General features: G+C 40.7%; 3 protein-coding genes and 1 long non-coding RNA gene across 5 annotated transcripts in view; all 4 read left to right on the top strand.

Moving 5' to 3' along the window:
• Positions 1-202: 202 nt before the first annotated feature.
• LOC109888108 (uncharacterized) lies at positions 203-5668 on the top strand. Its single transcript, XM_031790407.1, has 13 exons — positions 203-442; positions 618-639; positions 776-864; positions 1072-1149; positions 1432-1530; positions 1621-1699; positions 1855-1919; positions 2110-2149; positions 2257-2347; positions 2433-2475; positions 2649-2684; positions 4421-4488; positions 5330-5668. Exons 3-13 carry the CDS (start codon positions 835-837, stop codon positions 5481-5483), a joined length of 783 nt encoding a protein of 260 aa, XP_031646267.1. The 5' UTR covers positions 203-442; positions 618-639; positions 776-834; the 3' UTR covers positions 5484-5668.
• Positions 5669-7332: 1664 nt separating this feature from the next.
• LOC116353730 (uncharacterized) lies at positions 7333-11119 on the top strand. The gene is made up of 3 exons (XR_004203233.1): positions 7333-7371; positions 9109-9176; positions 10018-11119. It is a non-coding gene; the product is annotated as an uncharacterized LOC116353730 (long non-coding RNA).
• Positions 11120-12650: 1531 nt separating this feature from the next.
• On the top strand, positions 12651-19570 carry LOC116353609 (transport and Golgi organization protein 1 homolog). Its single transcript, XM_031790406.1, has 14 exons — positions 12651-12804; positions 14120-14242; positions 14419-14440; positions 14577-14665; positions 14873-14950; positions 15244-15342; positions 15432-15510; positions 15666-15730; positions 15925-15964; positions 16072-16162; positions 16249-16291; positions 16465-16500; positions 18226-18293; positions 19145-19570. Exons 1-14 carry the CDS (start codon positions 12676-12678, stop codon positions 19296-19298), a joined length of 1116 nt encoding a protein of 371 aa, XP_031646266.1. The 5' UTR covers positions 12651-12675; the 3' UTR covers positions 19299-19570.
• An 883-nt stretch (positions 19571-20453) lies between these two features.
• Positions 20454-26420, top strand: part of LOC109905365 (dedicator of cytokinesis protein 10) — a 163209-nt gene continuing 157242 nt past the window's right edge. For both annotated transcript variants that reach the window (XM_031790399.1, XM_031790398.1), the window contains exon 1: positions 20454-21062. In XM_031790399.1, the coding sequence (XP_031646259.1) occupies positions 20955-21062 (108 nt within the window). In that variant the 5' untranslated portion in view covers positions 20454-20954. The remainder of the gene's footprint in view (positions 21063-26420) is intronic.

Below are 26420 nucleotides of genomic sequence, written 5' to 3'. Positions count from 1 at the left end.
CCCATAAGGTGGTTCACATTTGGCCCAGCAGGTTAGTGCAGGGTTTTGGGGAGGCTTTACTTGGCACATCTCGATATCTAGCCTGCAGGCTGACCTCTGTTGTCAGTTGAACATGTTGGTGCAGCTAAAAAGTAAAAGTACTACTTGAGTATTTTTTGGTGGGATTTGTACTTTATTAAGGTACTTTACACCACTGGTAAATAGTACTCACAAAGATCCTTTATGGTAATCTACCTTTCTACCTCACTGACAGTCCATTCCATCTGATGTGAATTCCATAATAAATGGTAATGTGACATTTGTTTGTTTGTTTGTCCAGTTTCTCTTCTCTCTAGAAGAGGAATGGTTTGGAGCAACCCATCATGGAGTGGGATGGGAGCTCACTCTCCCTGCTGCCCTGGTTGTTTTTGGTGTGATATTACTATGGAGGACCGTCCTTGCGGTAAACTTTTTGTATTATTACCATGTTACAACAATTTTCATACACTTCAATTTCCTATGGAAATGAAAGGAATTGAGGGAAAGGCTCATTTTGCAGTTTGATTGATCTTCTAATGATGTATGATGTAGTCCATGTTTGAACATTGTTCTCATTGCCTTGTCTCTGTTTCTCATAGATCAAAAGCAGGATACGTCTATGTGAGTTTTCCTACCTTTCATTAAGTAGCTCAGATGAGGAGAAGAAAGCTTTTGTACTTACATTTTATACAGTAGATTTAGCTCCTTAGTCATGCCTGAACCAAGACTAATTTCATATTCCCATCTGTATCTCCAGTGACTGAGACACAGCTAAACGTGAAACTCGCCCAGCTATCGAAAAACAAATGTGACATAATGATTCAATTGTCTGAAATGGAGATACTGGTACGTTTCAGAAGCTAAGTCAGACCTGGGACATTCTGGACTTTAATAACATACTTTTCCATGATTATTGTAACTTATGTTCTAAATCTGGTTGGTTTTAGTAGAAGGACTATGACTCGCGGGTGCAAAGGTCGGGGGCATACCTGCAGTAACATATACTTTTCCATGATAATTGTAACTTATGTTCTAAATCTGGTTGGCTGTTAGTTGAAGGACTATGACGCGCCAGTGAAAAGGTTGCGGGCATGCCTGCAGTCCTCTCAGGAGGATAGTCAGGAGCTGGAGGTAAGCAGTCAGAGAACTATTATTCCTCAACCCCTTTAACTAGTTTCCCTGCCCTCTACAGTGTATGACCAATGTGTCATCAGGTCTAATGGACTGACATTGACTAATGTTTAGTTTCTGGAAATGTATGGAGTTGTATAGGTGCAAAGTCAAATAACTACCTGTCTACCGGTGAAAATGTATTTGAACTATTAAAGTATAGTCCATTTATCAATTTGTTTAATTGTCATGGTCAGATGTTTATCACACAGTTAACATTGAGCCCATCTCTTTTATCCCAAGGATATGAAGAAACAATGGGACATCAGAGCTGGAGAAATGGAGGCATTTCATCTCCAGCTCCAGGAGCGTGTTGAACGCATACAGAAACTGAAAGCCGTTGTAAGTCCATTACTGCTCAATCAAACTTGTTTGGTTTGGTATGATGATAAAGAGCTATCTTAATGGGGTTTATGTTATGGCTCCCAACAGTGGGGACCGATGGAACCACTTAAAGAGCATCACGGTGGGGATGCCAGGATCCCTAGTGCCACCAACACCCAATCTACCGGTGAGTAAATCACACAGTTTGATCTGCGTGTAGAAAGTTTGCAAACTGTTTATCGACCTACTAAGCTTACTTGTCAGGATTGTTCGAGGGTAGAACCATGCAGGGTTATCTACAACTAAATGTGCATTCATCTGTTGATCAAATAATCACCTTAGTTACAGATATCAAGAGTGAGGAAAACATTGAGATCGAGGTCACTGTGATGAAGGATGCAAGCTTAGTAAGTTACTGTATAGTCTGTGTAAGCTAGGAGACATTTGGTTAAGTTACTGAAATAAGTAGATGAAAAGAATGGGTGTGATTACAGAAAGGTCCCTCTTTTCAGTTTACCCCAAAACTGTAAATACTATAATATTTTACAATGGATCAGTTGTTTGCTCTAGCACTTAAAAATGCAGAATCTTCTACAGATCAAAACCACACTGGAGGAGGTGAACAGGGGTCTTCGGGGTAGGCTATGTTACAAACACACAACATATGTCCCACCAGCCAGAATCACTTTATTCTGTATTGATATGTTCTTTACTTTACATGTTTATCTGTTTACTTTGCAACAGACAAAAATTGTCAGCTTGAAGAGAAGAATGCCGCTCTACATCAAAAACTCCACAGCACTGAGAAGATGTATAGACAGACTCTAAACGAGCTGTAAGTGGATTTTGATATTAGTTTGATCATATTAGGATTTGTTCTCATTCACATGACATGTACATTGGTGTTTGTCTTTTCACAGGACCAAAGCCCTGATTCAAGGCAAACATGAGGAAAAGCAACATGTAAGTAAGCCTAAGACAGCCTGCCAAATACTGATCCATAACCGCTCAATAGTAAGCTAAACTACGAAGTACTTAAACTAAACCATAAGCCCCAGTATCAACACTCGTATTGGGTCACATGTGATAGGATGTCTTTGCACACATTTCTAATGCAATTTTTGTTCTCTCTTCAGATTGCCACGCTACAAGAGAAAATCCAGACCATATCTGTAAGTAGAACATTCACTTTAAAGTTAGCTACTGTAGTTGCACTAAGGTGTTATTAGCTACGTTTTGCTAGTTACTCTGTGTCTCGCTGTACACTAAGATATACAGTGTTGCTTGAATGTATGTAAACCCTACAGGGCTGGTCATTATTTTGCTATAAAATATACATATGAAATCCTTATCTAAACCCCAATTCGTAATAAAAACATTCCAAGTAAGTGACAGAAACCAACAAAATTATGATATATTTTCATTGTTTATTTGACAAAAGAGGTTTGTTTAACAGAAACTCAGATTTGATGTGTGCAAAATACATGAAGTCCTTCAGTCAATCGCTTGTGGCACCTCCATTAGCAGCGATAACTTGGAGTAAATGTCTCCTATATGCAGTAATCAGTTTCTGACATCTGTTTTGAGGGATTTTTGCCCACTCCCCCTTACAGAACTCAGCCAATTTGAGTGAGGGGTGTCTGGCATGAACTTCCTGCTTCAGGTCCTGCCACAGCATCTCGATTGGATTTAAGTCAGGACTTTGACTTGGCCAATCCAAAACACAAATCTTCTTTCTCGTGAGCCATTCTTTAGTAGATTTGCTTGAGTACTTTGGGTCATTGTCTTGTTGGAAGCCACATTTTCGACCCAGCTTCAGCTCCTTGACTGATGACCTGGCGTTCTGTTCAAGAATCTCCTGGTATACCTCAGAATCCATGGTTCTCTTAATGATGTGGAGTCATCCGGATCCAGAGGAGGAAAAGCAGCCCCAGATCTTGACATTCCCAGCACCATGCTTGACTGTTGGGATAAGGTTATTTTGGTGGTGGGCAGTGTTTGGTTTTTGCCAAACATAGCGGTGATGATTGTGACCAAAAAGGTCAATTTTTTGATGAATTGATCCAGAGAATGGACTTCCAGAAACACTCAGGTTTGTACAGGTGGTCTCTGGCAAATTTAAGACGGGCAGTTTGGTTATTTTTGACAGCGGAGGCTTCTTCCTAGAAACCCCCCCATGAATGGCATTTGGATTCAGTGTTCTTATTATTGAAGCTTGCACAGTTACCGGAGATGCAGCAAGGGAGGTCTGCAAATCTCTAGATGTTATGTTTGGGTTTGCTTTTACCTGATTTATTATTGTTCTTGTGGCTCTTGGGGATATTTTGGAAGGGCGCCCACTTCTAGGCCGACTTGCTGTCATGTTAAATGCTCTCCATTTGTAAATGATTTGCCTCACAGTGGACTGAGCTCAAATCTTTTAAAGAGGATTTTATAGCCTTCTCCCAGACTGATGTGCTCTCACTACCCTCGTCCTGATGTCCTCTGAGATCTCCTTTCCTCTTGGCATGGTGTGCTTTGCATTCACCTGGATGGGTAACACCAAACTGACCAGGTTTCTTATCTCTATTATCATAGTCCCGCCCAAACTCTGTCCTAACGATTTCTCCTTTTATTGGTTCATTTGGTACCCAATTATGTACCCATACTTACTGATTTAACCAATGCAACTTGGGATTCAATTATTTTTGCACCTGCAATAATTCCTTTAAAAACAAAACATTCTACTACACGCATGATTTCTTCTACACCAACATATGGTATTGGTAAATATTAACCTGTTATGTCAGATAAAAAGGACTGATTTTGATTCAATTAAGATTTTAATGTAAAAACTACAATATATCTGTAATTGCACAAGAGGATCACATACTTTCAAGAAGTACTGTAATTTGTTTATTGTCTTTAGCGGAGAGCCTCTGCTGCTGAGCATGCTCTGGCCATGGAGAAGAATGAGGCAGCGCTACTCCGCCAGAGGTGAGTCCAACAGTCAATGAATTCTATTGAAATATATTACTGTCGGAGGCATGTCGAGTGCTAAAACTCGACTGGACCATGCCACGGTTTCGTCGGGTTCTAGTCACTACTCGGCGTCTGTCCGTGTTCTTCCTCTCTGTCTTCATCCACCTACCTCTCTCCCTAGCCTCTACTTCCTACTACAGCAGGAGTGTCTCCTTTAAAAAACTAAATTAAAAAACATTATTGATGAGTGTACATCTGAATTGTATCCTATAGAAGGGAATTTCATTCCATCCTTAACCCTAAAACGTAATTTACATTCTATGACACTAAAAGCTACAACCACAACCCCTTATTGTGGTCAGTTGAGTGCTTATGCCACGCTCACGTGCTCGTCGGAACTTCCTACTTTCTAGGAAATACGACTGTTTCATTCATGTGCTTTTTGGTTGGAATAATTATCCAACCAATATGATTTTAGCTAGCTTGATAAACTAGCTAACTATTACGTTAGCTAGCATCCTTAACATTGACAATATGGCCAATCTATCTACATTATCAAATGGCAAAAGTCGCCTAATTATCCATTTTGACAGGGTTGTAGTTGTCAAAAACGTATTTGCTGTCATCTTTTGGTTGAGACGGTAAAAGGTCAGTGGTGAAACGTCACAACTCGGCAACAGCTTTTCTCAGTTTCCCACTTGTAATTCTGATTTGGAGGGTCGTTCAAGGGAAACTTCCTATTTTGAATTTGGAATTTTCGATAACTATTATAGCACGTGAACGTGGCATTAGTGAAGATCTACCCTGTTAGGGACAATTTGGGCAGTCCTCTCTAAGAACTGTGATTTCTTTCTAGGATTTTTCAACTAACCTCAAAGAAGCTGAAAATAGGAAAACCTGGGTTCCTGATCAAGACCATCCCCAAGCCCCTGAAAACAACCAAGACCAACAAACCCTTCTTGAAAACCTGCAAAGTTCTGAAAGCTTTCAAAGCACTAATGAAGATATGAAGGCAATGCATACAATTGTACATTTGGTGCAATTATTCTCAGGACACGGGGTGAAGCAGAGTACAATAAATAAATTCAGATGCCTTATTCCATCAAACAACTGCAAGAAGTCTTCTTTAAAATCAACCAAGCTAAATTGGACACGTGTTTTATGTCATTTATATGGTAGGTCTCATTAGATATCATCCAACTCTTTAAAAATGCCTTTGTATGCAGATTTCTGCTCTGTTTCCATGGGGCTTACCTGCCAAGACCTCCATGGAAACCACATATCCCATCAATTACCAAAGCCAAATGGTAGGCCTATGATGAAGTCTATTTTCTAGGTCTCCAGGGCTATTTTGGCGACGGGAAACCCCCACGTGAAGTGTCCTCACTTTGCAACCCAGATTCTCTTTAGGGACCTGAGCTGTCCAAGAAACCAAAACATCTGGACATTTTAAAAGCCATAGATGATCCACTTGAATGCTTTGCGCAGAAGCACGAGTAGTACACGAGTGGACGAATAGATGTCCATTCAGCGAGACGCGTGAATTAGCCTACAAACAAAGGGAAATGCAGAACAAAGCTCTTTCTCGTTAGGGTTGCGGGTGTAAACTTATCTTGCATAAACTTGTCTTGGAAGATTATATACCGGTAAATTAACGTATTTAAATGTTTCACTCAAGTCCGAGAAGAACGAGAACAACACATTAGATTTGCGCAGGGTAAATACTCATGATAATGGCCAATTTATTTTATTAAAACAAGATGTATAAGCCTACTTTGGGGAAACGAATGACTAAATATATATCCTATAGGGAAATAAGAAGGAGAGCCAACAATATAAGTGAAATTCAACAATGTGCTTTAGTAACGACGGTGTAACGGCTGTCGTTGGTGGAAGAAGGTGAGGACCAAGGTGCAGCGTGGTAAGTGTTCATCTTTTTTATTTTGAACTGAACACTGAATAATAAAACAACAAAGACAATGAACGAAACCGAAACAGTTCTGTCTGGTGCAGACACAAAAACAGAAAACAACTACCCACAAAACATAGGTAGCCTGTTTTCCCACTAAGTATGGTTCTCAATCAGAGACAACGATCGACAGCTGCCTCTGATTGGGAACCATACCAGGCCAAACATAGAAATACAAGACATAGAACAAAAACATAGAATGCCCACTCCAACTCACGCCCTGACCACACTAAAACAGAGACATAAAAAAGGAACTAAGGTCAGGACGTGACAGACGGAGACTCACTGAGTCTGCTTCGTCACTCGGTATAATAAGTGTTTGACTTAAATCCATAAAGGCATCCATTGGGTTTAACATAAAAAACTGAAGTTAATTGCCTGTTAAAGAGGGCACCTTTAAATACAGATGCTCTGGTGTCTGGTCCCTAACATACTGTTAGATCTAAACATTTGATTGCTATCTGATGTGTGTTTATACCACTCAAGATTTTATGTTGAGCATTTGTTGAGCACTTGTAGGCTTATGTTACTGAGTTGGTTGTTGGAAATAGTTTTGTATGCAGTTAAGAATAAACATATTTAGGCCTACCTGTTATTAATTTGCATGGTAGGGTTGTGTATTGGAGATGACAATTTCTTAAAAAATAAACAATTGTAAACAATTGTACTTTTCACAGGACCAAATCCCTGATTCAAGGCAAACATGAGGAAAAGCAACATGTAAGTAAGCCTAAGACAGCCTGCCAAATACTGATCCATAACCGCTCAATAGTAAGCTAAACTACGAAGTACTTAAACCAAACCATAAGCCCCAGTATCAACACTCGTATTGGGTCACATGTGATAGGATGTCTTTGCACACATTTCTAATGCAATTTTTGTTCTCTCTTCAGATTGACACGCTACAAGAGAAAATCCAGACCATATCTGTAAGTAGAACATTCACTTTAAAGTTAGCTACTGTAGTTGCACTAAGGTGTTATTAGCTACGTTTTGCTAGTTACTCTGTGTCTTGCTGTACACTAAGATATACAGTGTTGCTTGAATGTATGTGAACCCTACAGGACTGCTCATTATTTTGCTATGAAATAAACATATAAAATCCTTATCTTAACCCCATTCGTAAGAAAAACATTCCAAGTAAGTGACAGAAACCCAAAAATTCTGATATATTTTCATTGTTTATTTAACAAAAGAGGTTTATTTAACAGAAACTCAGATTTGATGTGTGCAAAATACATGAACTCCTTCAGTCAATCGCTTGTGGCACCTCCATTAGCAGTGATAGTAAACGTCTCCTATATCCAGTAATCAGTTTCTGACATCTGTTTTGAGGGATTTTTGCCCACTCCTCCTTACAGAACTCAGACAATTGAGTGAGGTTTGAGGGGTGTCTGGCATGAACTTCCTGCTTCAGGTCCTGCCACAGCATCTCGATTGGAAGGGGGTCAGGACTTTGACTTGGCCAATCCAAAACACAAATCTTCTTTCTCATGATGGTAGATTTGGTTGAATGCTTTGGGTCATGGTCTTGTTGGAAGCCACATTTTCGACCCAGCTTCAGCTCCTTGACTGATGACCTGGCGTTCTGTTCAAGAATCTCCTGGTATACCTCAGAATCCATGGTTCTCTTAATGACGTGGAGTCATCCGGATCCAGAGGAGGAAAAGCAGCCCCAGATCTTGACATTCCCAGCACCATGCTTGACTGTTGGGATAAGGTTATTTTGGTGGTGGGCAGTGTTGGGTTTTTGCCAAACATAGCAGTGATGATTGTGACCAAAAAGGTCAATTTTTTGATGAATTGATCCAGAGAATGGACTTCCAGAAACACTCAGGTTTGTACAGGTGGTCTCTGGCAAATTTAAGACGGGCAGTTTGGTTATTTTTTGACAGTGGAGGCTTCTTCCTAGAAACCCCCCCATGAATGGCATTTGGATTCAGTGTTCTTATTATTGATGCTTGCACAGTTACCGGAGATGCAGCAAGGGAGGTCTGCAAATCTCTAGATGTTATGTTTGGGTTTGCTTTTACCTGATTTATTATTGTTCTTGTGGCTCTTGGGGATATTTTGGAAGGGCGCCCACTTCTAGGCCGACTTGCTGTCATGTTAAATGCTCTCCATTTGTAAATGATTTGCCTCACAGTGGACTGAGCTCAAATCTTTTAAAGAGGATTTTATAGCCTTCTCCCAGACTGATGTGCTCTCACTACCCTCATCCTGATGTCCTCTGAGATCTCCTTTCCTCTTGGCATGGTGTGCTTTGCATTCACCTGGATGGGTAACACCAAACTGACCAGGTTTCTTATCTCTATTATCATAGTCCCGCCCAAACTCTGTCCTAACGATTTCTCCTTTTATTGGTTTATTTGGTACCCAATTATGTACCCACCTTATTCGACATACTTACTGATTTAACCAATGCAACTTGGGATTCAATTATTTTTGCACCTGCAATAATTCCTTTAAAAACAAAACATTCTACTACACGCATGATTTCTTCTACACCAACATATGGTATTGGTAAATATTAACCTGTTATGTCAGATAAAAAGGACTGATTCTGATTCAATTAACATTTTAATGTAAAAACTACAATATATCTGTAATTGCACAAGAGGATCACATACTTTCAAGAAGTACTGTAATTTGTTTATTGTCTTTAGCGGAGAGCCTCTGCTGCTGAGCATGCTCTGGCCATGGAGAAGAATGAGGCAGCGCTACTCCGCCAGAGGTGAGTCCAACAGTCAATGAATTCTATTGAAATATATTACTGTCGGATGCATGTCGAGTGCTAAAACTCGACTGGACCATGCCACGGTTTCGTCGGGTTCTAGTCACTACTCGGCGTCTGTCCGTGTTCTTCCTCTCTGTCTTCATCCACCTACCTCTCTCCCTAGCCTCTACTTCCTACTACAGCAGGAGTGTCTCCTTTAAAAAACTAAATTAAAAAACATTATTGATGAGTGTACATCTGAATTGTATCCTATAGAAGGGAATTTCATTCCATCCTTAACCCTAAAACGTAATTTACATTCTATGACACTAAAAGCTACAACCACAACCCCTTATTGTGGTCAGTTGAGTGCTTATGCCACGCTCACGTGCTCGTCGGAACTTCCTACTTTCTAGGAAATACGACTGTTTCATTCATGTGCTTTTTGGTTGGAATAATTATCCAACCAATATGATTTTAGCTAGCTTGATAAACTAGCTAACTATTACGTTAGCTAGCATCCTTAACATTGACAATATGGCCAATCTATCTACATTATCAAATGGCAAAAGTCGCCTAATTATCCATTTTGACAGGGTTGTAGTTGTCAAAAACGTATTTGCTGTCATCTTTTGGTTGAGACGGTAAAAGGTCAGTGGTGAAACGTCACAACTCGGCAACAGCTTTTCTCAGTTTCCCACTTGTAATTCTGATTTGGAGGGTCGTTCAAGGGAAACTTCCTATTTTGAATTTTGAATTTTCGATAACTATTATAGCACGTGAACGTGGCATTAGTGAAGATCTACCCTGTTAGGGACAATTTGGGCAGTCCTCTCTAAGAACTGTGATTTCTTTCTAGGATTTTTCAACTAACCTCAAAGAAGCTGAAAATAGGAAAACCTGGGTTCCTGATCAAGACCATCCCCAAGCCCCTGAAAACAACCAAGACCAACAAACCCTTCTTGAAAACCTGCAAAGTTCTGAAAGCTTTCAAAGCACTAATGAAGATATGAAGGCAATGCATACAATTGTACATTTGGTGCAATTATTCTCAGGACACGGGGTGAGGCAGAGTACAATAAATAAATTCAGATGCCTTATTCCATCAAACAACTGCAAGAAGTCTTCTTTAAAATCAACCAAGCTAAATTGGACACGTGTTTTATGTCATTTATATGGTAGGTCTCATTAGATATCATCCAACTCTTTAAAAATGCCTTTGTATGCAGATTTCTGCTGTTTCCATTAGGTAAGATACAACTCCATGGGGCTTACCTGCCAAGACCTCCATGGAAGCCACATATCCCATCAATTACCAAAGCCAAATGGTAGGCCTATGATGAAGTCTATTTTCTAGGTCTCCAGGGCTATTTTGGCGACGGGAAACCCCCACGTGAAGTGTCCTCACTTTGCAACCCAGATTCTCTTTAGGGACCTGAGCTGTCCAAGAAACCAAAACATCTGGACATTTTAAAAGCCATAGATGATCCACTTGAATGCTTTGCGCAGAAGCACGAGTAGTACACGAGTGGACGAATAGATGTCCATTCAGCGAGACGCGTGAATTAGCCTACAAACAAAGGGAAATGCAGAACAAAGCTCTTTCTCGTTAGGGTTGCGGGTGTAAACTTATCTTGCATAAACTTGTCTTGGAAGATTATATACCGGTAAATTAACGTATTTAAATGTTTCACTCAAGTCCGAGAAGAACGAGAACAACACATTAGATTTGCGCAGGGTAAATACTCATGATAATGGCCAATTTCTTTTATTAAAACAAGATGTATAAGCCTACTTTGGGGAAACGAATGACTAAATATATATCCTATAGGGAAATAAGAAGGAGAGCCAACAATATAAGTGAAATTCAACAATGTGCTTTAGTAACGACGGTGTAACGGCTGTCGTTGGTGGAAGAAGGTGAGGACCAAGGTGCAGCGTGGTAAGTGTTCATCTTTTTTATTTTGAACTGAACACTGAATAATAAAACAACAAAGACAATGAACGAAACCGAAACAGTTCTGTCTGGTGCAGACACAAAAACAGAAAACAACTACCCACAAAACATAGGTAGCCTGTTTTCCCACTAAGTATGGTTCTCAATCAGAGACAACGATCGACAGCTGCCTCTGATTGGGAACCATACCAGGCCAAACATAGAAATACAAGACATAGAACAAAAACATAGAATGCCCACTCCAACTCACGCCCTGACCACACTAAAACAGAGACATAAAAAAGGAACTAAGGTCAGGACGTGACAGACGGAGACTCACTGAGTCTGCTTCGTCACTCGGTATAATAAGTGTTTGACTTAAATCCATAAAGGCATCCATTGGGTTTAACATAAAAAACTGAAGTTAATTGCCTGTTAAAGAGGGCACATACAGATGCTCTGGTGTCTGGTCCCTAACATACTGTTAGATCTAAACATTTGATTGCTATCTGATGTGTGTTTATACCACTCAAGATTTTATGTTGAGCATTTGTTGAGCACTTGTAGGCTTATGTTACTGAGTTGGTTGTTGGAAATAATTTTGTATGCAGTTAAGAATAAACATATTTAGGCCTACCTGTTATTAATTTGCATGGTAGGGTTGTGTATTGGAGATGACAATTTCTTAAAAAATAAACAATTGTATTTTATTAATGAATTGAGTGTTTCCAAACTAAAACTTACTAACTAAACTAAATTAAATTAGGGATGTGGGATTAGGCTACTGTTTAAAATCAACTGTTGAAGAGCTAAACCAAAATATTTTAGATAGGCTACTTTATATTCTGTAGGCCTATTCCCTGATGTTTTTGAAATTAGGCTAGTGTTATGATTCTCTTAAGGTTTTGAATATGAGTAAATGACTAAATAATAAAGTGTTTTAGGCCCTAAACTCTGCCTTTATTTGTTATTTTTGTAATGAGAACCTTCAGCTGCTGGCTAAAGAATTGTGATAATTAGGCCTACGATACAATAGTTGGTGCGTCAGCTTGTCAATCAAGAGCCTAACATTCCTTGACGATGGGTAAACAAATGTAAATTTACAAACAGAAAACCACATTTTCGTACCCTACAAAAAGAAATTGAACTGTATTTTAAGACGGTTAAATGCTCTACTAACAAAAAAGCTGTTAGAATTGTAAGTATATGCATGTCCCTTAAGGTCCTTGTGTAATTGTAATGTGATATTGTACCCCCTAGCTCGATTGTCTATTATTTGTAATCAATGTATGCTTGTGTTCCCTCATGTGCTTTATGTATTGATTTGTTGTTAATAATAAAAATAAAAAATAAAAATAATTTAAAGTTTAATTTTATCATCTGTGTCAACACAGTTTGAGATCATTTTGACCCGTAGGCCTTCCATCCATTTCAATGCAGATATGCGCTTTGCTGGAAGAAAAAAAACATGTCGGACCTCGCAACAGTAACTAAGGGGTGCGGCTTGATAATGTCTCTATTATGACGTCACAAAGCATGCATTTAAAAAATAGAGTTGTGTATTTCTGTTCAGTCATCGATATGGATGTGTATCAAGAAGTAGGTGTACCGGAGTTTGGTGCTCCTTGGCCCGCCATGACGATGCCCGAACAAGGAGTGATTGGCCAATTTACCATTTTCTTCGCGCTTATACTTGGAGGACTAAAGGATGTAGGCCTGAGTACAAAACTAGACAAGGACATTTCCTGAACATAATTTGTGCCTGCTTGTATTGAAGTAGGCTAATAATGGTAGAAGTGTGAAGGGCTTGTGGCTGGTGTAGTATATGGAGCTTAATGCAAATATGAAATGGCTTTAGTTGAAAGAGTAGTTAAATAGCAGTGGTGGAAAAAGTACCCAATTGTCCTACATAAAAGTTAAGATACCTTAATAGAAAATCAAGTAAAAGTGAAAGCAGGTCTTCGAGCCCGAGGTCCGGCGCGCTATCGACTGTGCCGAAAAAGCATGCTCGAACCGCAGAACCGATTTCCGCGCTTATAAACCCAGGGTCGTTACACTACTCCCTCCTTTCAAAGAGCGCGTCCTCGCGCTAGCTTGCGACTCTAGGTCTTACAGGAACGCGCTCACCGGCCAAGCACACGCACTGTCGTGTATGCAAGGTCCGATCACTTCTGACACCAATGTAATGAAACAGGCAGGGAGCAGGTCTCGAACCCTCGACCTTCGAGCCCGCTGTCCGGCGCGCTATCGACTGTGCCGCAAAAGCATGTTCGAGCGGCATCGTCGATTTCCGCTGAAAACCCAGGGTCGTTACACTACGAAGTATCAAAAGTAAATGTAGCCTATAAATAATTTCAAATTCCATGTATTAACAAAACCAAAAGGCACAATGTTCTTGTTGTTTTAATTTACGGATAGCCAGGAGCACACTCCAACACTTTTACAAACAAAGTGTGTGTGTTTTGTGAGTCCGCCATCAGAGGCAGTAAGGATGACCAGGGCTGTTCTCTTGATAAGTGCGTGAATTGGACAATTTTCCTGTCCTGCTAGGCATTCAAAATGTAACAAGTACTTTTGGGTGTCAGGGAAGATGTATGAAATGAAAAGTACATTATTTAGGGCTTCCCCATTGGCACAGCTATTGAAGCATCACTACAGCCTGGGGTTCGATACCAAGCTGTGTCATTACTGGCCGTGACCAGGAGTCCCATAAGGTGGTTCACATTTGGCCCAGCAGGTTAGTGCAGGGTTTTGGGGAGGCTTTACTTGGCACATCTCGATATCTAGCCTGCAGGCTGACCTCTGTTGTCAGTTGAACATGTTGGTGCAGCTAAAAAGTAAAAGTACTACTTGAGTAGTTTTTGGTGGGATTTGTACTTTATTAAGGTACTTTACACCACTGGTAAATAGTACTCACAAAGATCCTTTATGGTAATCTACCTTTCTACCTCACTGACAGTCCATTCCATCTGATGTGAATTCCATAATAAATGGTAATGTGACATTTGTTTGTTTGTTTGTCCAGTTTCTCTTCTCTCTAGAAGAGGAATGGTTTGGAGCAACCCATCATGGAGTGGGATGGGAGCTCACTCTCCCTGCTGCCCTGGTTGTTTTTGGTGTGATATTACTATGGAGGACCGTCCTTGCGGTAAACTTTTTGTATTATTACCATGTTACAACAATTTTCATACAGTTCAATTTCCTATGGAAATGAAAGGAATTGAGGGAAAGGCTCATTTTGCAGTTTGATTGATCTTCTAATGATGTATGATTGTAGTCCATGTTTGAACGTTGTTCTCATTGCCTTGTCTCTGTTTCTCATAGATCAAAAGCAGGATACGTCTATGTGAGTTTTCCTACCTTTCATTAAGTAGCTCAGATGAGGAGAAGAAAGCTTTTGTACTTACATTTTATACAGTAGATTTAGCTCCTTAGTCATGCCTGAACCAAGACTAATTTCATATTCCCATCTGTATCTCCAGTGACTGAGACACAGCTAAACGTGAAACTCGCCCAGCTATCGAAAAAGAAATGTGACATAATGATTCAATTGTCTGAAATGGAGATACTGGTACGTTTCAGAAGCTAAGTCAGACCTGGGACATTCTGGACTTGAATAACATACTTTTCCATGATTATTGTAACTTATGTTCTAAATCTGGTTGGTTTTAGTAGAAGGACTATGACTCGCGGGTGCAAAGGTCGGGGGCATACCTGCAGTAACATATACTTTTCCATGATCATTGTAACTTATGTTCTAAATCTGGTTGGCTTTTAGTTGAAGGACTATGACGCGCCAGTGAAAAGGTTGCGGGCATGCCTGCAGTCCTCTCAGGAGGATAGTCAGGAGCTGGAGGTAAGCAGTCAGAGAACTATTATTCCTCAACCCCTTTAACTAGTTTCCCTGCCCTCTACAGTGTATGACCAATGTGTCATCAGGTCTAATGGACTGACATTGACTAATGTTTAGTTTCTGGAAATGTATGGAGTTGTATAGGTGCAAAGTCAAATAACTACCTGTCTACCGGTGAAAATGTATTTGAACTATTAACTCACGGTCAAAGTATAGTCCATTTATCAATTTGTTTAATTGTCATGGTCAGATGTTTATCACACAGTTAACATTGAGCCCATCTCTTTTATCCCAAGGATATGAAGAAACAATGGGACATCAGAGCTGGAGAAATGGAGGCATTTCATCTCCAGCTCCAGGAGCGTGTTGAACGCATACACAAACTGAAAGCTGTTGTAAGTCCATTACTGCTCAATCAAACTCACTGGTTTGGTATGATGATAAAGAGCTATCTTAATGGGGTTTATGTTATGGCTCCCAACAGTGGGGACCGATGGAACCACTTAAAGAGCATCACGGTGGGGATGCCAGGATCCCTAGTGCCACCAACACCCAATCTACCGGTGAGTAAATCACACAGTTTGATCTGCGTGTAGAAAGTTTGCAAACTGTTTATCGACCTACTAAGCTTACTTGTCAGGATTGTTCGAGGGTAGAACCATGCAGGGTTATCTACAACTAAATGTGCATTCATCTGTTGATCAAATAATCACCTTAGTTACAGATATCAAGAGTGAGGAAAACATTGAGATCGAGGTCACTGTGATGAAGGATGCAAGCTTAGTAAGTTACTGTATAGTCTGTGTAAGCTAGGAGACATTTGGTTAAGTTACTGAAATAAGTAGATGAAAAGAATGGGTGTGATTACAGAAAGGTCCCTCTTTTCAGTTTACCCCAAAACTGTAAATACTATAATATTTTACAATGGATCGGTTGTTTGCTGGCTCTAGCACTTAAAAATGCAGAATCTTCTACAGATCAAAACCACACTGGAGGAGGTGAACAGGGGTCTTCGGGGTAGGCTATGTTACAAACACACAACATATGTCCCACCAGCCAGAATCACTTTATTCTGTATTGATATGTTCTTTACTTTACATGTTTATCTGTTTACTTTGCAACAGACAAGAATTGTCAGCTTGAAGAGAAGAATGCTGCTCTACATCAAAAACTCCACAGCACTGAGAAGATGTATAGACAGACTCTAAACGAGCTGTAAAGTGGATTTTGATATTAGTTTGATCATATTAGGATTTGTTCTCATTCACATGACATGTACATTGGTGTTTGTCTTTTCACAGGACCAAAGCCCTGATTCAAGGCAAACATGAGGAAAAGCAACATGTAAGTAAGCCTAAGACAGCCTGCCAAATACTGATCCATAACCGCTCAATAGTAAGCTAAACTACGAAGTACTTAAACCAAACCATAAGCCCCAGTATCAACACTCGTATTGGGTCACATGTGATAGGATGTCTTTGCACACATTTCTAATGCAATTTTTGTTCTCTCTTCAGATTGACACGCTACAAGAGAAAATCCAGACCATATCTGTAAGTAGAACATTCACTTTAAAGTTAGCTACTGTAGTTGCACTAAGGTGTTATTAGCTACGTTTTGCTAGTTACTCTGTGTCTTGCTGTACACTAAGATATACAGTGTTGCTTGAATGTATGTGAACCCTACAGGACTGCTCATTATTTTGCTATGAAATAAACATATAAAATCCTTATCTAAACCCCATTCGTAAGAAAAACATTCCAAGTAAGTGACAGAAACCCAAAAATTCTGATATATTTTCATTGTTTATTTAACAAAAGAGGTTTATTTAACAGAAACTCAGATTTGATGTGTGCAAAATACATGAACTCCTTCAGTCAATCGCTTGTGGCACCTCCATTAGCAGTGATAGTAAACGTCTCCTATATCCAGTAATCAGTTTCTGACATCTGTTTTGATGGATTTTTGCCCACTCCTCCTTACAGAACTCAGACAATTGAGTGAGGTTTGAGGGGTGTCTGGCATGAACTTCCTGCTTCAGGTCCTGCCACAGCATCTCGATTGGAAGGGGGTCAGGACTTTGACTTGGCCAATCCAAAACACAAATCTTCTTTCTCATGATGGTAGATTTGGTTGAATGCTTTGGGTCATGGTCTTGTTGGAAGCCACATTTTCGACCCAGCTTCAGCTCCTTGACTGATGACCTGGCGTTCTGTTCAAGAATCTCCTGGTATACCTCAGAATCCATGGTTCTCTTAATGATGTGGAGTCATCCGGATCCAGAGGAGGAAAAGCAGCCCCAGATCTTGACATTCCCAGCACCATGCTTGACTGTTGGGATAAGGTTATTTTGGTGGTGGGCAGTGTTGGGTTTTTGCCAAACATAGCAGTGATGATTGTGACCAAAAAGGTCAATTTTTTGATGAATTGATCCAGAGAATGGACTTCCAGAAACACTCAGGTTTGTACAGGTGGTCTCTGGCAAATTTAAGACGGGCAGTTTGGTTATTTTTTGACAGCGGAGGCTTCTTCCTAGAAACCCCCCCATGAATGGCATTTGGATTCAGTGTTCTTATTATTGAAGCTTGCACAGTTACCGGAGATGCAGCAAGGGAGGTCTGCAAATCTCTAGATGTTATGTTTGGGTTTGCTTTTACCTGATTTATTATTGTTCTTGTGGCTCTTGGGGATATTTTGGAAGGGCGCCCACTTCTAGGCCGACTTGCTGTCATGTTAAATGCTCTCCATTTGTAAATGATTTGCCTCACAGTGGACTGAGCTCAAATCTTTTAAAGAGGATTTTATAGCCTTCTCCCAGACTGATGTGCTCTCACTACCCTCATCCTGATGTCCTCTGAGATCTCCTTTCCTCTTGGCATGGTGTGCTTTGCATTCACCTGGATGGGTAACACCAAACTGACCAGGTTTCTTATCTCTATTATCATAGTCCCGCCCAAACTCTGTCCTAACGATTTCTCCTTTTATTGGTTCATTTGGTACCCAATTATGTACCCATACTTACTGATTTAACCAATGCAACTTGGGATTCAATTATTTTTGCACCTGCAATAATTCCTTTAAAAACAAAACATTCTACTACACGCATGATTTCTTCTACACCAACATATGGTATTGGTAAATATTAACCTGTTATGTCAGATAAAAAGGACTGATTTTGATTCAATTAAGATTTTAATGTAAAAACTACAATATATCTGTAATTGCACAAGAGGATCACATACTTTCAAGAAGTACTGTAATTTGTTTATTGTCTTTAGCGGAGAGCCTCTGCTGCTGAGCATGCTCTGGCCATGGAGAAGAATGAGGCAGTGCTACTCCGCCAGAGGTGAGTCCAACAGTCAATGAATTCTATTGAAATATATTACTGTCGGAGGCATGTCGAGTGCTAAAACTCGACTGGACCATGCCACGGTTTCGTCGGAATCTAGTCACTACTCGGCGTCTGTCCGTGTTCTTCCTCTCTGTCTTCATCCACCTACCTCTCTCCCTAGCCTCTACTTCCTACTACAGCAGGAGTGTCTCCTTTAAAAAACTAAATTAAAAAACATTATTGATGAGTGTACATCTGAATTGTACCCTATAGAAGGGAATTTCATTCCATCCTTAACCCTAAAACGTAATTTACATTCTATGACACTAAAAGCTACAACCACAACCCCTTATTGTGGTCAGTTGAGTGCTTATGCCACGCTCACGTGCTCGTCGGGAACTTCCTACTTTCTAGGAAATACGACTGTTTCATTCATGTGCTTTTTGGTTGGAATAATTATCCAACCAATATGATTTTAGCTAGCTTGATAAACTAGCTGACGTTGCTCATAATTACCTTAGCTAGCATCCTTAACACTGACAATATGGCCAAACTAGCTACACTATCAAATGGCAAATGTCGCCTAATTATCCATTTTGACAGGGTTGTAGTTGTCAAAAACGTATTTGCTGTCATCTTTTGGTTGAAACGGTAAAAGGTCAGTGGTGAAACGTCACAACTCGGCAACAGCTTTTCTCAGTTTCCCACTTGTAATTCTGATTTGGAGGGTCGTTCAAGGGAAACTTCCTATTTTGAATTTTGAATTTTCGATAACTATTATAGCACGTGAACGTGGCATTAGTGAAGATCTACCCTGTTAGGGACAATTTGGGCAGTCCTCTCTAAGAACTGTGATTTCTTTCTAGGATTTTTCAACTGACCTCAAAGAAGCTGAAAATAGGAAAACCTGGGTTCCTGATCAAGACCATCCCCAAGCCCCCGAAAACAACCAAGACCAACAAACCCTTCTTGAAAACCTGCAAGGTTCTGAAAGCTTTCAAAGCACTACTCAAGATATGAAGGCAATGCATACAATTGTACATTTGGTGCAATTATTCTCAGGACACGAAGCAGAGTACAATAAATAAATTCAGATGCCTTATTCCATCAAACAACTGCAATAAGTCTTCTTTAAAATCAACCAAGCTAAATTGGACACTTGTTTTATGTCATTTATATGGTAGGTCTCATTAGATATCATCCAACTCTTTAAAAATGCCTTTGTATGCAGATTTCTGCTCTGTTTCCATTAGGTAAGATACAACTCCATGGGGCTTACCTGCCAAGACCTCCATGGAAGCCACATACCCCATCAATTACCAAAGCCAAATGGTAGGCCTATGATGAAGTCTATTTTCTAGGTCTCCAGGGCTATTTTGGCGACGGGAAACCCCCATGTGAAGGTCGATTTGTCCTCACTTTGCAACCCAGACTCTCTTTAGGGACCTGAGCTGTCCAAAAAACCTAGACATCTTAACAGCTGTAGATGTAGAATCACGAAAATGACGAGTGGACGAATAGATGTCCATTGGATAGCCGTGATCATATTGGCATCATGTTTTCACAAGGACATAGGTCATGGGGCGGCAGGGTAGCCTAGAGGTTAGAGTGTTGGACTAGGAACCGGAAGGTTGCAAAACCCAGAGCTGACAAGGTACTGCCCCTGAACAGGCAGATAACCCACTGTTCCCAGGCCGTCATTGAAAATAAGAATTTGTTCTTAACTGACTTGCCTGGTTAAAAAATGATTTGGAATTGTCAAATTTGAAGGCCGAATGCCATTTTTTAGTTTCTGTTTCCTTCCTGATAGCCAGCCCTCATGATCATTTATGCAAAGTAGGGCTTGCTATTGGTTAATAGTTCAATGCAAAAAAATACCAGAAAGGCATATTGATCATATCCGACGATGGCTTGTAATTCAATGTGGATATACAGTATAGTGGCCAACAATGTTGCAACCATGCTACAGGCGTTGTGTAGCCTGTTATGATAATGCTGCCTATCGAAGAAAAAAAAAAACATTAATGACTGACTAGCACTAGCCTATTCCACCACAATAGGTCGCTGTGTTACCATTTTTCCTCCCTTCCTTTCCCTCCCTCCCCTCCAACCATGGTCCTGCGTAGACTGCTGATGAGTTAATGCCATTCTGGTGGTTATTCTCCTAGATTTCTCTCCTTGGTCTGGTCTAGACCTGTGGCAGAGGTCAAATTGTAGACGTAATGGTCACTGTCATTGCAGGCCTATTAGAATTGTGCTTTATGACCAATTTGAACATTTCGTAGACTTGCATTCAGCAACAGATAGTCATCAATAGTGGGGTTGAAGCGTACTGTTTGGTTAAGCCCATCCTATGTTAATAGTTTAAAAAGGCTTCTTGCAGACCAGGGTTGGCCGCATGTGGTCTCGTTGGGCAGGGGGCTTGCCTTGGAGGAGATTGGCCATTCGTTCCGCTTCCTTTGACTCTGTAGCGCACGGGAATTAGTAGAATCTCGCTGAATAGGCATCTGTAGCCTACGCAAGCAGGGCTGCTGTGTAGTACTAGTAGCCTAGTAGGCGCAGCAGCGAGACAAGCAGGCGAGCAGAGCCGTCGCTGGCGTATACAGTGGATTTACAATAGACGAACGCGTTGAACGGCGGCACTTGAACCAGAGGAATAGTGTGGGCCGTTCTGAAATGGCAGCGGAATCGACCCGGAGATTCACGAAGAACCTGCTCAAGCCCGGGAGTGCGGCGGAGATAAGGCAGACGGCATCCAATGCTGTCAGACATTCGGCAATGACGGTGAGTCGATGGGGAAAAACAAAGGTTACGACTGCACCTTCTTCAGTAATGCTGAGTAGGCCTATATTATAGAGCTCGATGTGTAGGGTTCCCCCCTGTACCCTACAATGACGCTATACAGCCTAGAGCCACCCATTGATTGTGAATTGACTGTTGGAGATGCGAGCCGCACCATTTGCACCCTGACCCCGACGTTCAGAATTGTGTTGACGCGATTTGGGTTTAATGAACACAGCTGGTACATTTGAATTGTGATATCAACTGTGATATGTTTGCGTGTAAAAGGATTTCCTTAAATGGGCTACAATGTTGCATTTGATGAGGACATGGGTCGAGGTTTGTGAATGCTTATACTTAATAACGTTACCCACCTCACGGTTTTACTCGTATCGAGATTTGAGCCTATCGAGCCTATTCTCTAGTGATTTTCGGTATTTTCCATGCTGCCTCGTTGAAATAAATAAATAACGGTCCTGGTTGTAGCCTAGTCCTTGGCTTTCCGCGGGAAATGCCCTCCTGCCTTGAGCCGAGGATGCTGAATGACGTAAGCAGTAGTAACATCAGCCCAGTTTGTGTGTGTGTGTGTAAAGAAAAAAAAAACAGCGGTGCGATGGGGTGAGACAACGTAGCTTATTTTACCCCACCCATTCACACATTTCGGATGGATTGGCATTTGAATTAAGATACATTGGCTCTGGAAGATGTGTGTGTTGTACCTACCAGTGGAGGCTCCTCAGAGGAGGAAGGGGAGGACCATCCTCAGTGAATTTCAAAAAAATTTAAATAGTGAAATATTTAAAGTTAGAAACTACTCTAAAACTATTAAATATATGAATGTTTCACTCCAAAATGTATTAAAATGCACTGTTGTAATGAATGCCAACAGTAGCCTCAACCTCACACTCTGGGGTAGCACAATGGTGTAGTCAAAGGACAGCTAGTTTCCGTTCTCCTCTGGGTACATTGACGTCAATGCAAAACCTAGGAGGCTCATGGTAATCACCCCTTCCGTAGACTTACACAGTAATTATTATTATTATGACAACTTCCGGAGGACTTCCTCCAATCTAATAGAGCTCTTGCAGCATGAACTGACATGTTGTCCACCCAATCAAAGGAACGGAGAATGAATATAGTACTGAAAGCATAAGCTACAGCTAGCTAGCACTGCAGTGCATCAAATGTGGTGAGCAGTTGACTCAAAGAGAATATCAATTGTTTAACAGTTTTGAACAGATTAATTTCTTCGAATATGAAGGAGAAGAGAGAGAGAGAGAGGAATATTTTGTTATATTTTTGTTCACTTGCACTTACTTAGCTAGCGAATGCAGCAAGCTGGTTTAGCCTAATCAAACAACCGGCTCAAACAGAGAGGGATGCTATGTTAGCTAGCTGGTCATGGCTATCCAACACTGGAACTCTTCCAAGTCAAGGCAAGCTTTTGGTTTGATTAAGTTATTGCCAATGCGGCCGGCCGGTGTAACTGCTAAACTGCTTACTGTACTGCATGACTACATGATTGTCTGCTAACGAGTTCTAGTAGCTATGTTGACTATGAGATTAGTAAATATGGTGACAACAATGTAGGCTGTGTGTAGCGGATAGTGGTTATGGCATGAAGGTTTGGCTTGAAAATGTTTTTTTTTTGCCTGGTCACAGTCCACAAGCAAAGGGAAAAGGTGAAAGGAGGGGAGCGTGTAGATGCGAGAAGGAATATACAATGAGCAAAGTGATTATGCTGTCTGGATGTGACTGCTAGCAACGTGAACCGTGTTTACAGGTGATCAAGGCTGTAATTCGTTCCGTCGATTCTGTTAAAAAACATTTCTTAAACAGAAGCAGACGGAACAAAATGGGGATGAACATACCTGAATTTGTCCACTAGAAATTTTTGTTTGTAACTGTTGGTCTAATGATTACATCCTAGATTAGCTAGATTCAGGCAAGAGTGGGCAAGGCGGTATTGAATGTGTCACTGTCTGTCACCATGATTACTCAAATTTGTCTCACGACCTGTGCACCTTTTGTTGTAAACTTTAATTGGTAGGCTATGTTGTGGCGACCTCATGATTGGGGGGGGGGGGGATCATCCTCCCTCATCCTCCCTCATCTTAAATGACACCGACCGCCACTGGTGCCCACCTATGGGCACCAGTGGGCAAATGGGCAAATGTGTTGTGTTTGAGGGGCATATTCATATCTCCACTTGGATTCTGATTTCTCCCCTATCTCTCTCATCTCCTTTTATTTTCAATCATTATTTTTGTTACAGATCTTCACTATGGGTTTCTATGCTATTCTCTCTGCTTTTATCAGTACATCAGTGTCGAATGTGTGAGGTGGTATCTGTCACCCTGGCTGTCACATGGCTGTCCTAACGTTACTGCCACCACAGCTCTGAGATGACAATTACGGTTTAAGGTGAAGTTGCCCCTAGACGCAGATTTTGGTTCAGTATTGCATTTTGCCCAGTAATGCTTAAGGTTGGAATTGGGGGAGGGGAATCTGATACTAGATCTGAACTAGGGGCAGCAACAATTTATAGATGAGTGGGAAAGCCCAGTGCCTCAACTTTCATTATGACAGGTCATTGCCCACCAGTTGTGCCATACATACATACAAACACTGAACAAAAATGTAAATGCAACATCTATGGATTACACATGACTGGGAATACAGATATGCATCTGTTGGTCATAGATTCCTTTAAAAAAAAGGCAGGGGCGTGGATCAGAAAACCAGTCAGTATCATGCAGAGCGACACATCTCCTTCGCATAGAGTTGATCAGGCTTGTTGGTTGTGGCCTGTGGAATGTTGTCCCACTCCTCTTCAACGACTGTGCCGAAGTTGCTGGATATTGTCAGGAACTGGAACACACTGTCGTACACGTCCATCCAAAGCATCCCAAACATGCTTGATGGGTGTCATGTCTGAGTATTCATGCCATGGAAGAACTGGGACATTTTCAGCTTCCAGGAATTGTGTACAGATCCTTGCAACACGGGGCCGTGCATTATCATGCTGATACATGAGGTGAGGGTAGTGGATGAATGGCACGACAATGGGTCTCAGGATCTCATTAATGGTATCTCTGTGCGTTCAAATTGCCATCGATAAAATGCAATTGTGTTTGTTGTCCGTAGCTTATGCCTGCCCATACCATAACCCTACCACGGGGCACTCTGTTCACATCAGCAAACCGCTCGCTCACACAAATTCACTTTTAACAAGGTACACCTGTTAATTGAAATGCATTCCAGGTGACTACCTCATGAAGCTGGATGAATGTCAAGCGTGTACAAAGCTGTCATCAAGGCAAATGGTGACTACTTTGAAGAATATCAAATATCAAATATATTTTGATTTGTTTACCACTTTTTTGGGTTACGATATGATTCCGTATGTGTTATTTCATAGTGTTGATGTCTTCACTATTATTCTACAATGTAGAAAATATAAAAAATAAAGAACAACCCTTGAATGACTCGGTGTGTCCAAACTAGAGGTTGACCGATTATGATTTTTCAACGCCGATACCGATTTATTGGAGGACATTAAAAGCCGATACCGATTTTAAATCGGACGATTTTAAAAATGTATTTGTAATAATGACAATTACAACAATACTGAATGAACACTTATTCTAACTTAATACATCAATAAAATCAATTTAGCCTCAAATAAATAATGAAACATGTTCAATTTGGTTTAAATGATGCAAAAACAAAGTGTTGGGGAAGAAAGTAAAAGTGCAGTATGTGCCATGTAAGAAAGCTAACGTTTAAGTTCCTTGCCCAGAATATGAGAACATATAAATGCTGGTGGTTCCTTTTAACATGTGTCTTCAATATTCCCAGGTAAGAAGTTTTAGGTTGTAGTTATTATAGGAATTATAGGACTATTTCTCTCTCAACCATTTGTATTTCATATACCTTTGACCATTGGATGTTCTTATAGGCACTTTAGTATTGCCAGTGTAACAGTATAGCTTCCGTCCCTCTCCTCGTTCCTACCTGGGCTCGAACCAGGAACACAACGACAACAACCACCCTCGAAGCAGTGTTACCCATGCAGAGCAAGGGGAACAACTACTCCAAGTCTCGGAGCGAGTGACGTTTGAAACGCTATGAGCGCGCATCCCGCTAACTAGCTAGCCATTTCACATCACATCGTTACACCAGCCTAATCTCGGGAGTTGATAGGCTTGAAGTCATAAACAGCAGAGCTGCTGGTAAAATGCATGAAAGTGCTGTTTGAATGAATGCTTATGAGCCTGCTGGTGCCTACCATCGCTCAGTCTGACTGCTCTATCAAATCATAGACTTAATTATAACATAATAACACACAGAAATGCGAGCGTTAGTTCATTAATATGGCCGAATCCGGAAACTATCATCTCAAAAACAAGGTGTTTATTCTTTCAGTGAAATATGGAACCGTTCTGTATTTTATCTAAGGGGTGGCATCCATCAGTCTAAATATTACTGTTACATTGCACAACCTTCAATGTTATTTCATAATTACGTAAAATTCTGGCAAATTAGTTCGCAATAGCCAGGCTGCTCAAACTGTTGCATATACCCTGACTCTGCTTGCAATGAACGCAAGAGAAGTGACACAATTTCACCTGGTTAACATTGCCTGCTAACCTGGATATCTTTTAGCTAAATATGCAGGTTTAAAAATATATACTTCTGTGTATTGATTTTTAAGATAGGCATTGATGTTTATGGTTAGGTACACGTTGGAGCAACGACAGTCCTTTATCGCAAATATGCACTGCATCGATTATATGCTATGCAGGACACGCTAGATAAACTAGTAATATCATCAACCATGTGTAGTTATAAATAGTGATTATGATTGATTAAGTTTAATGCTTGCTAGCAACTTACCTTGGCTTCTTACTGCATTCGCGTAACAGGCGGGCTCCTCGTGAGAAAGGTGATTTGAGTGTTGGACTAGTTAACCGTAAGGTTGCAAGATTGAATCCCTGAGCTGACAAGGTAAAAATCAAGGTCGTTCTGCCCCTGAACAAGGCAGTTAACCCACCGTTCCTAGGCCGTCATTGAAAATAAGAATGTGTTCTTAACTGACTTGCCTAGTTAAATAAAGGTGTAAAAAAATATATTTAAAACATTTGCAAAATCGGCATCCAAAATGACCGATTTCCGATTGTTAGGAAAACATGAAATCGGCCCTAATTAATCGGCCATTCCGATTTTAATCGGTCGACCTCTAGTCCAAACTTTCGACTGGTACTGTATATGTGTATGTATAGACAGTATATCAATAGAACAGGTGTGTTGTCTGTATTTCAGGGCAGGGTACCAGGCGGAGGCCGACTAGTAATGACT

Source organism: Oncorhynchus kisutch, linkage group LG15, assembly GCF_002021735.2.
Source record: "Oncorhynchus kisutch isolate 150728-3 linkage group LG15, Okis_V2, whole genome shotgun sequence".
Classification (NCBI taxonomy): domain Eukaryota; kingdom Metazoa; phylum Chordata; class Actinopteri; order Salmoniformes; family Salmonidae; genus Oncorhynchus; species Oncorhynchus kisutch.
The sequence above is the reverse complement of the archived record's forward strand: the minus strand, read 5'-3'. Positions and strand labels throughout refer to the sequence as shown.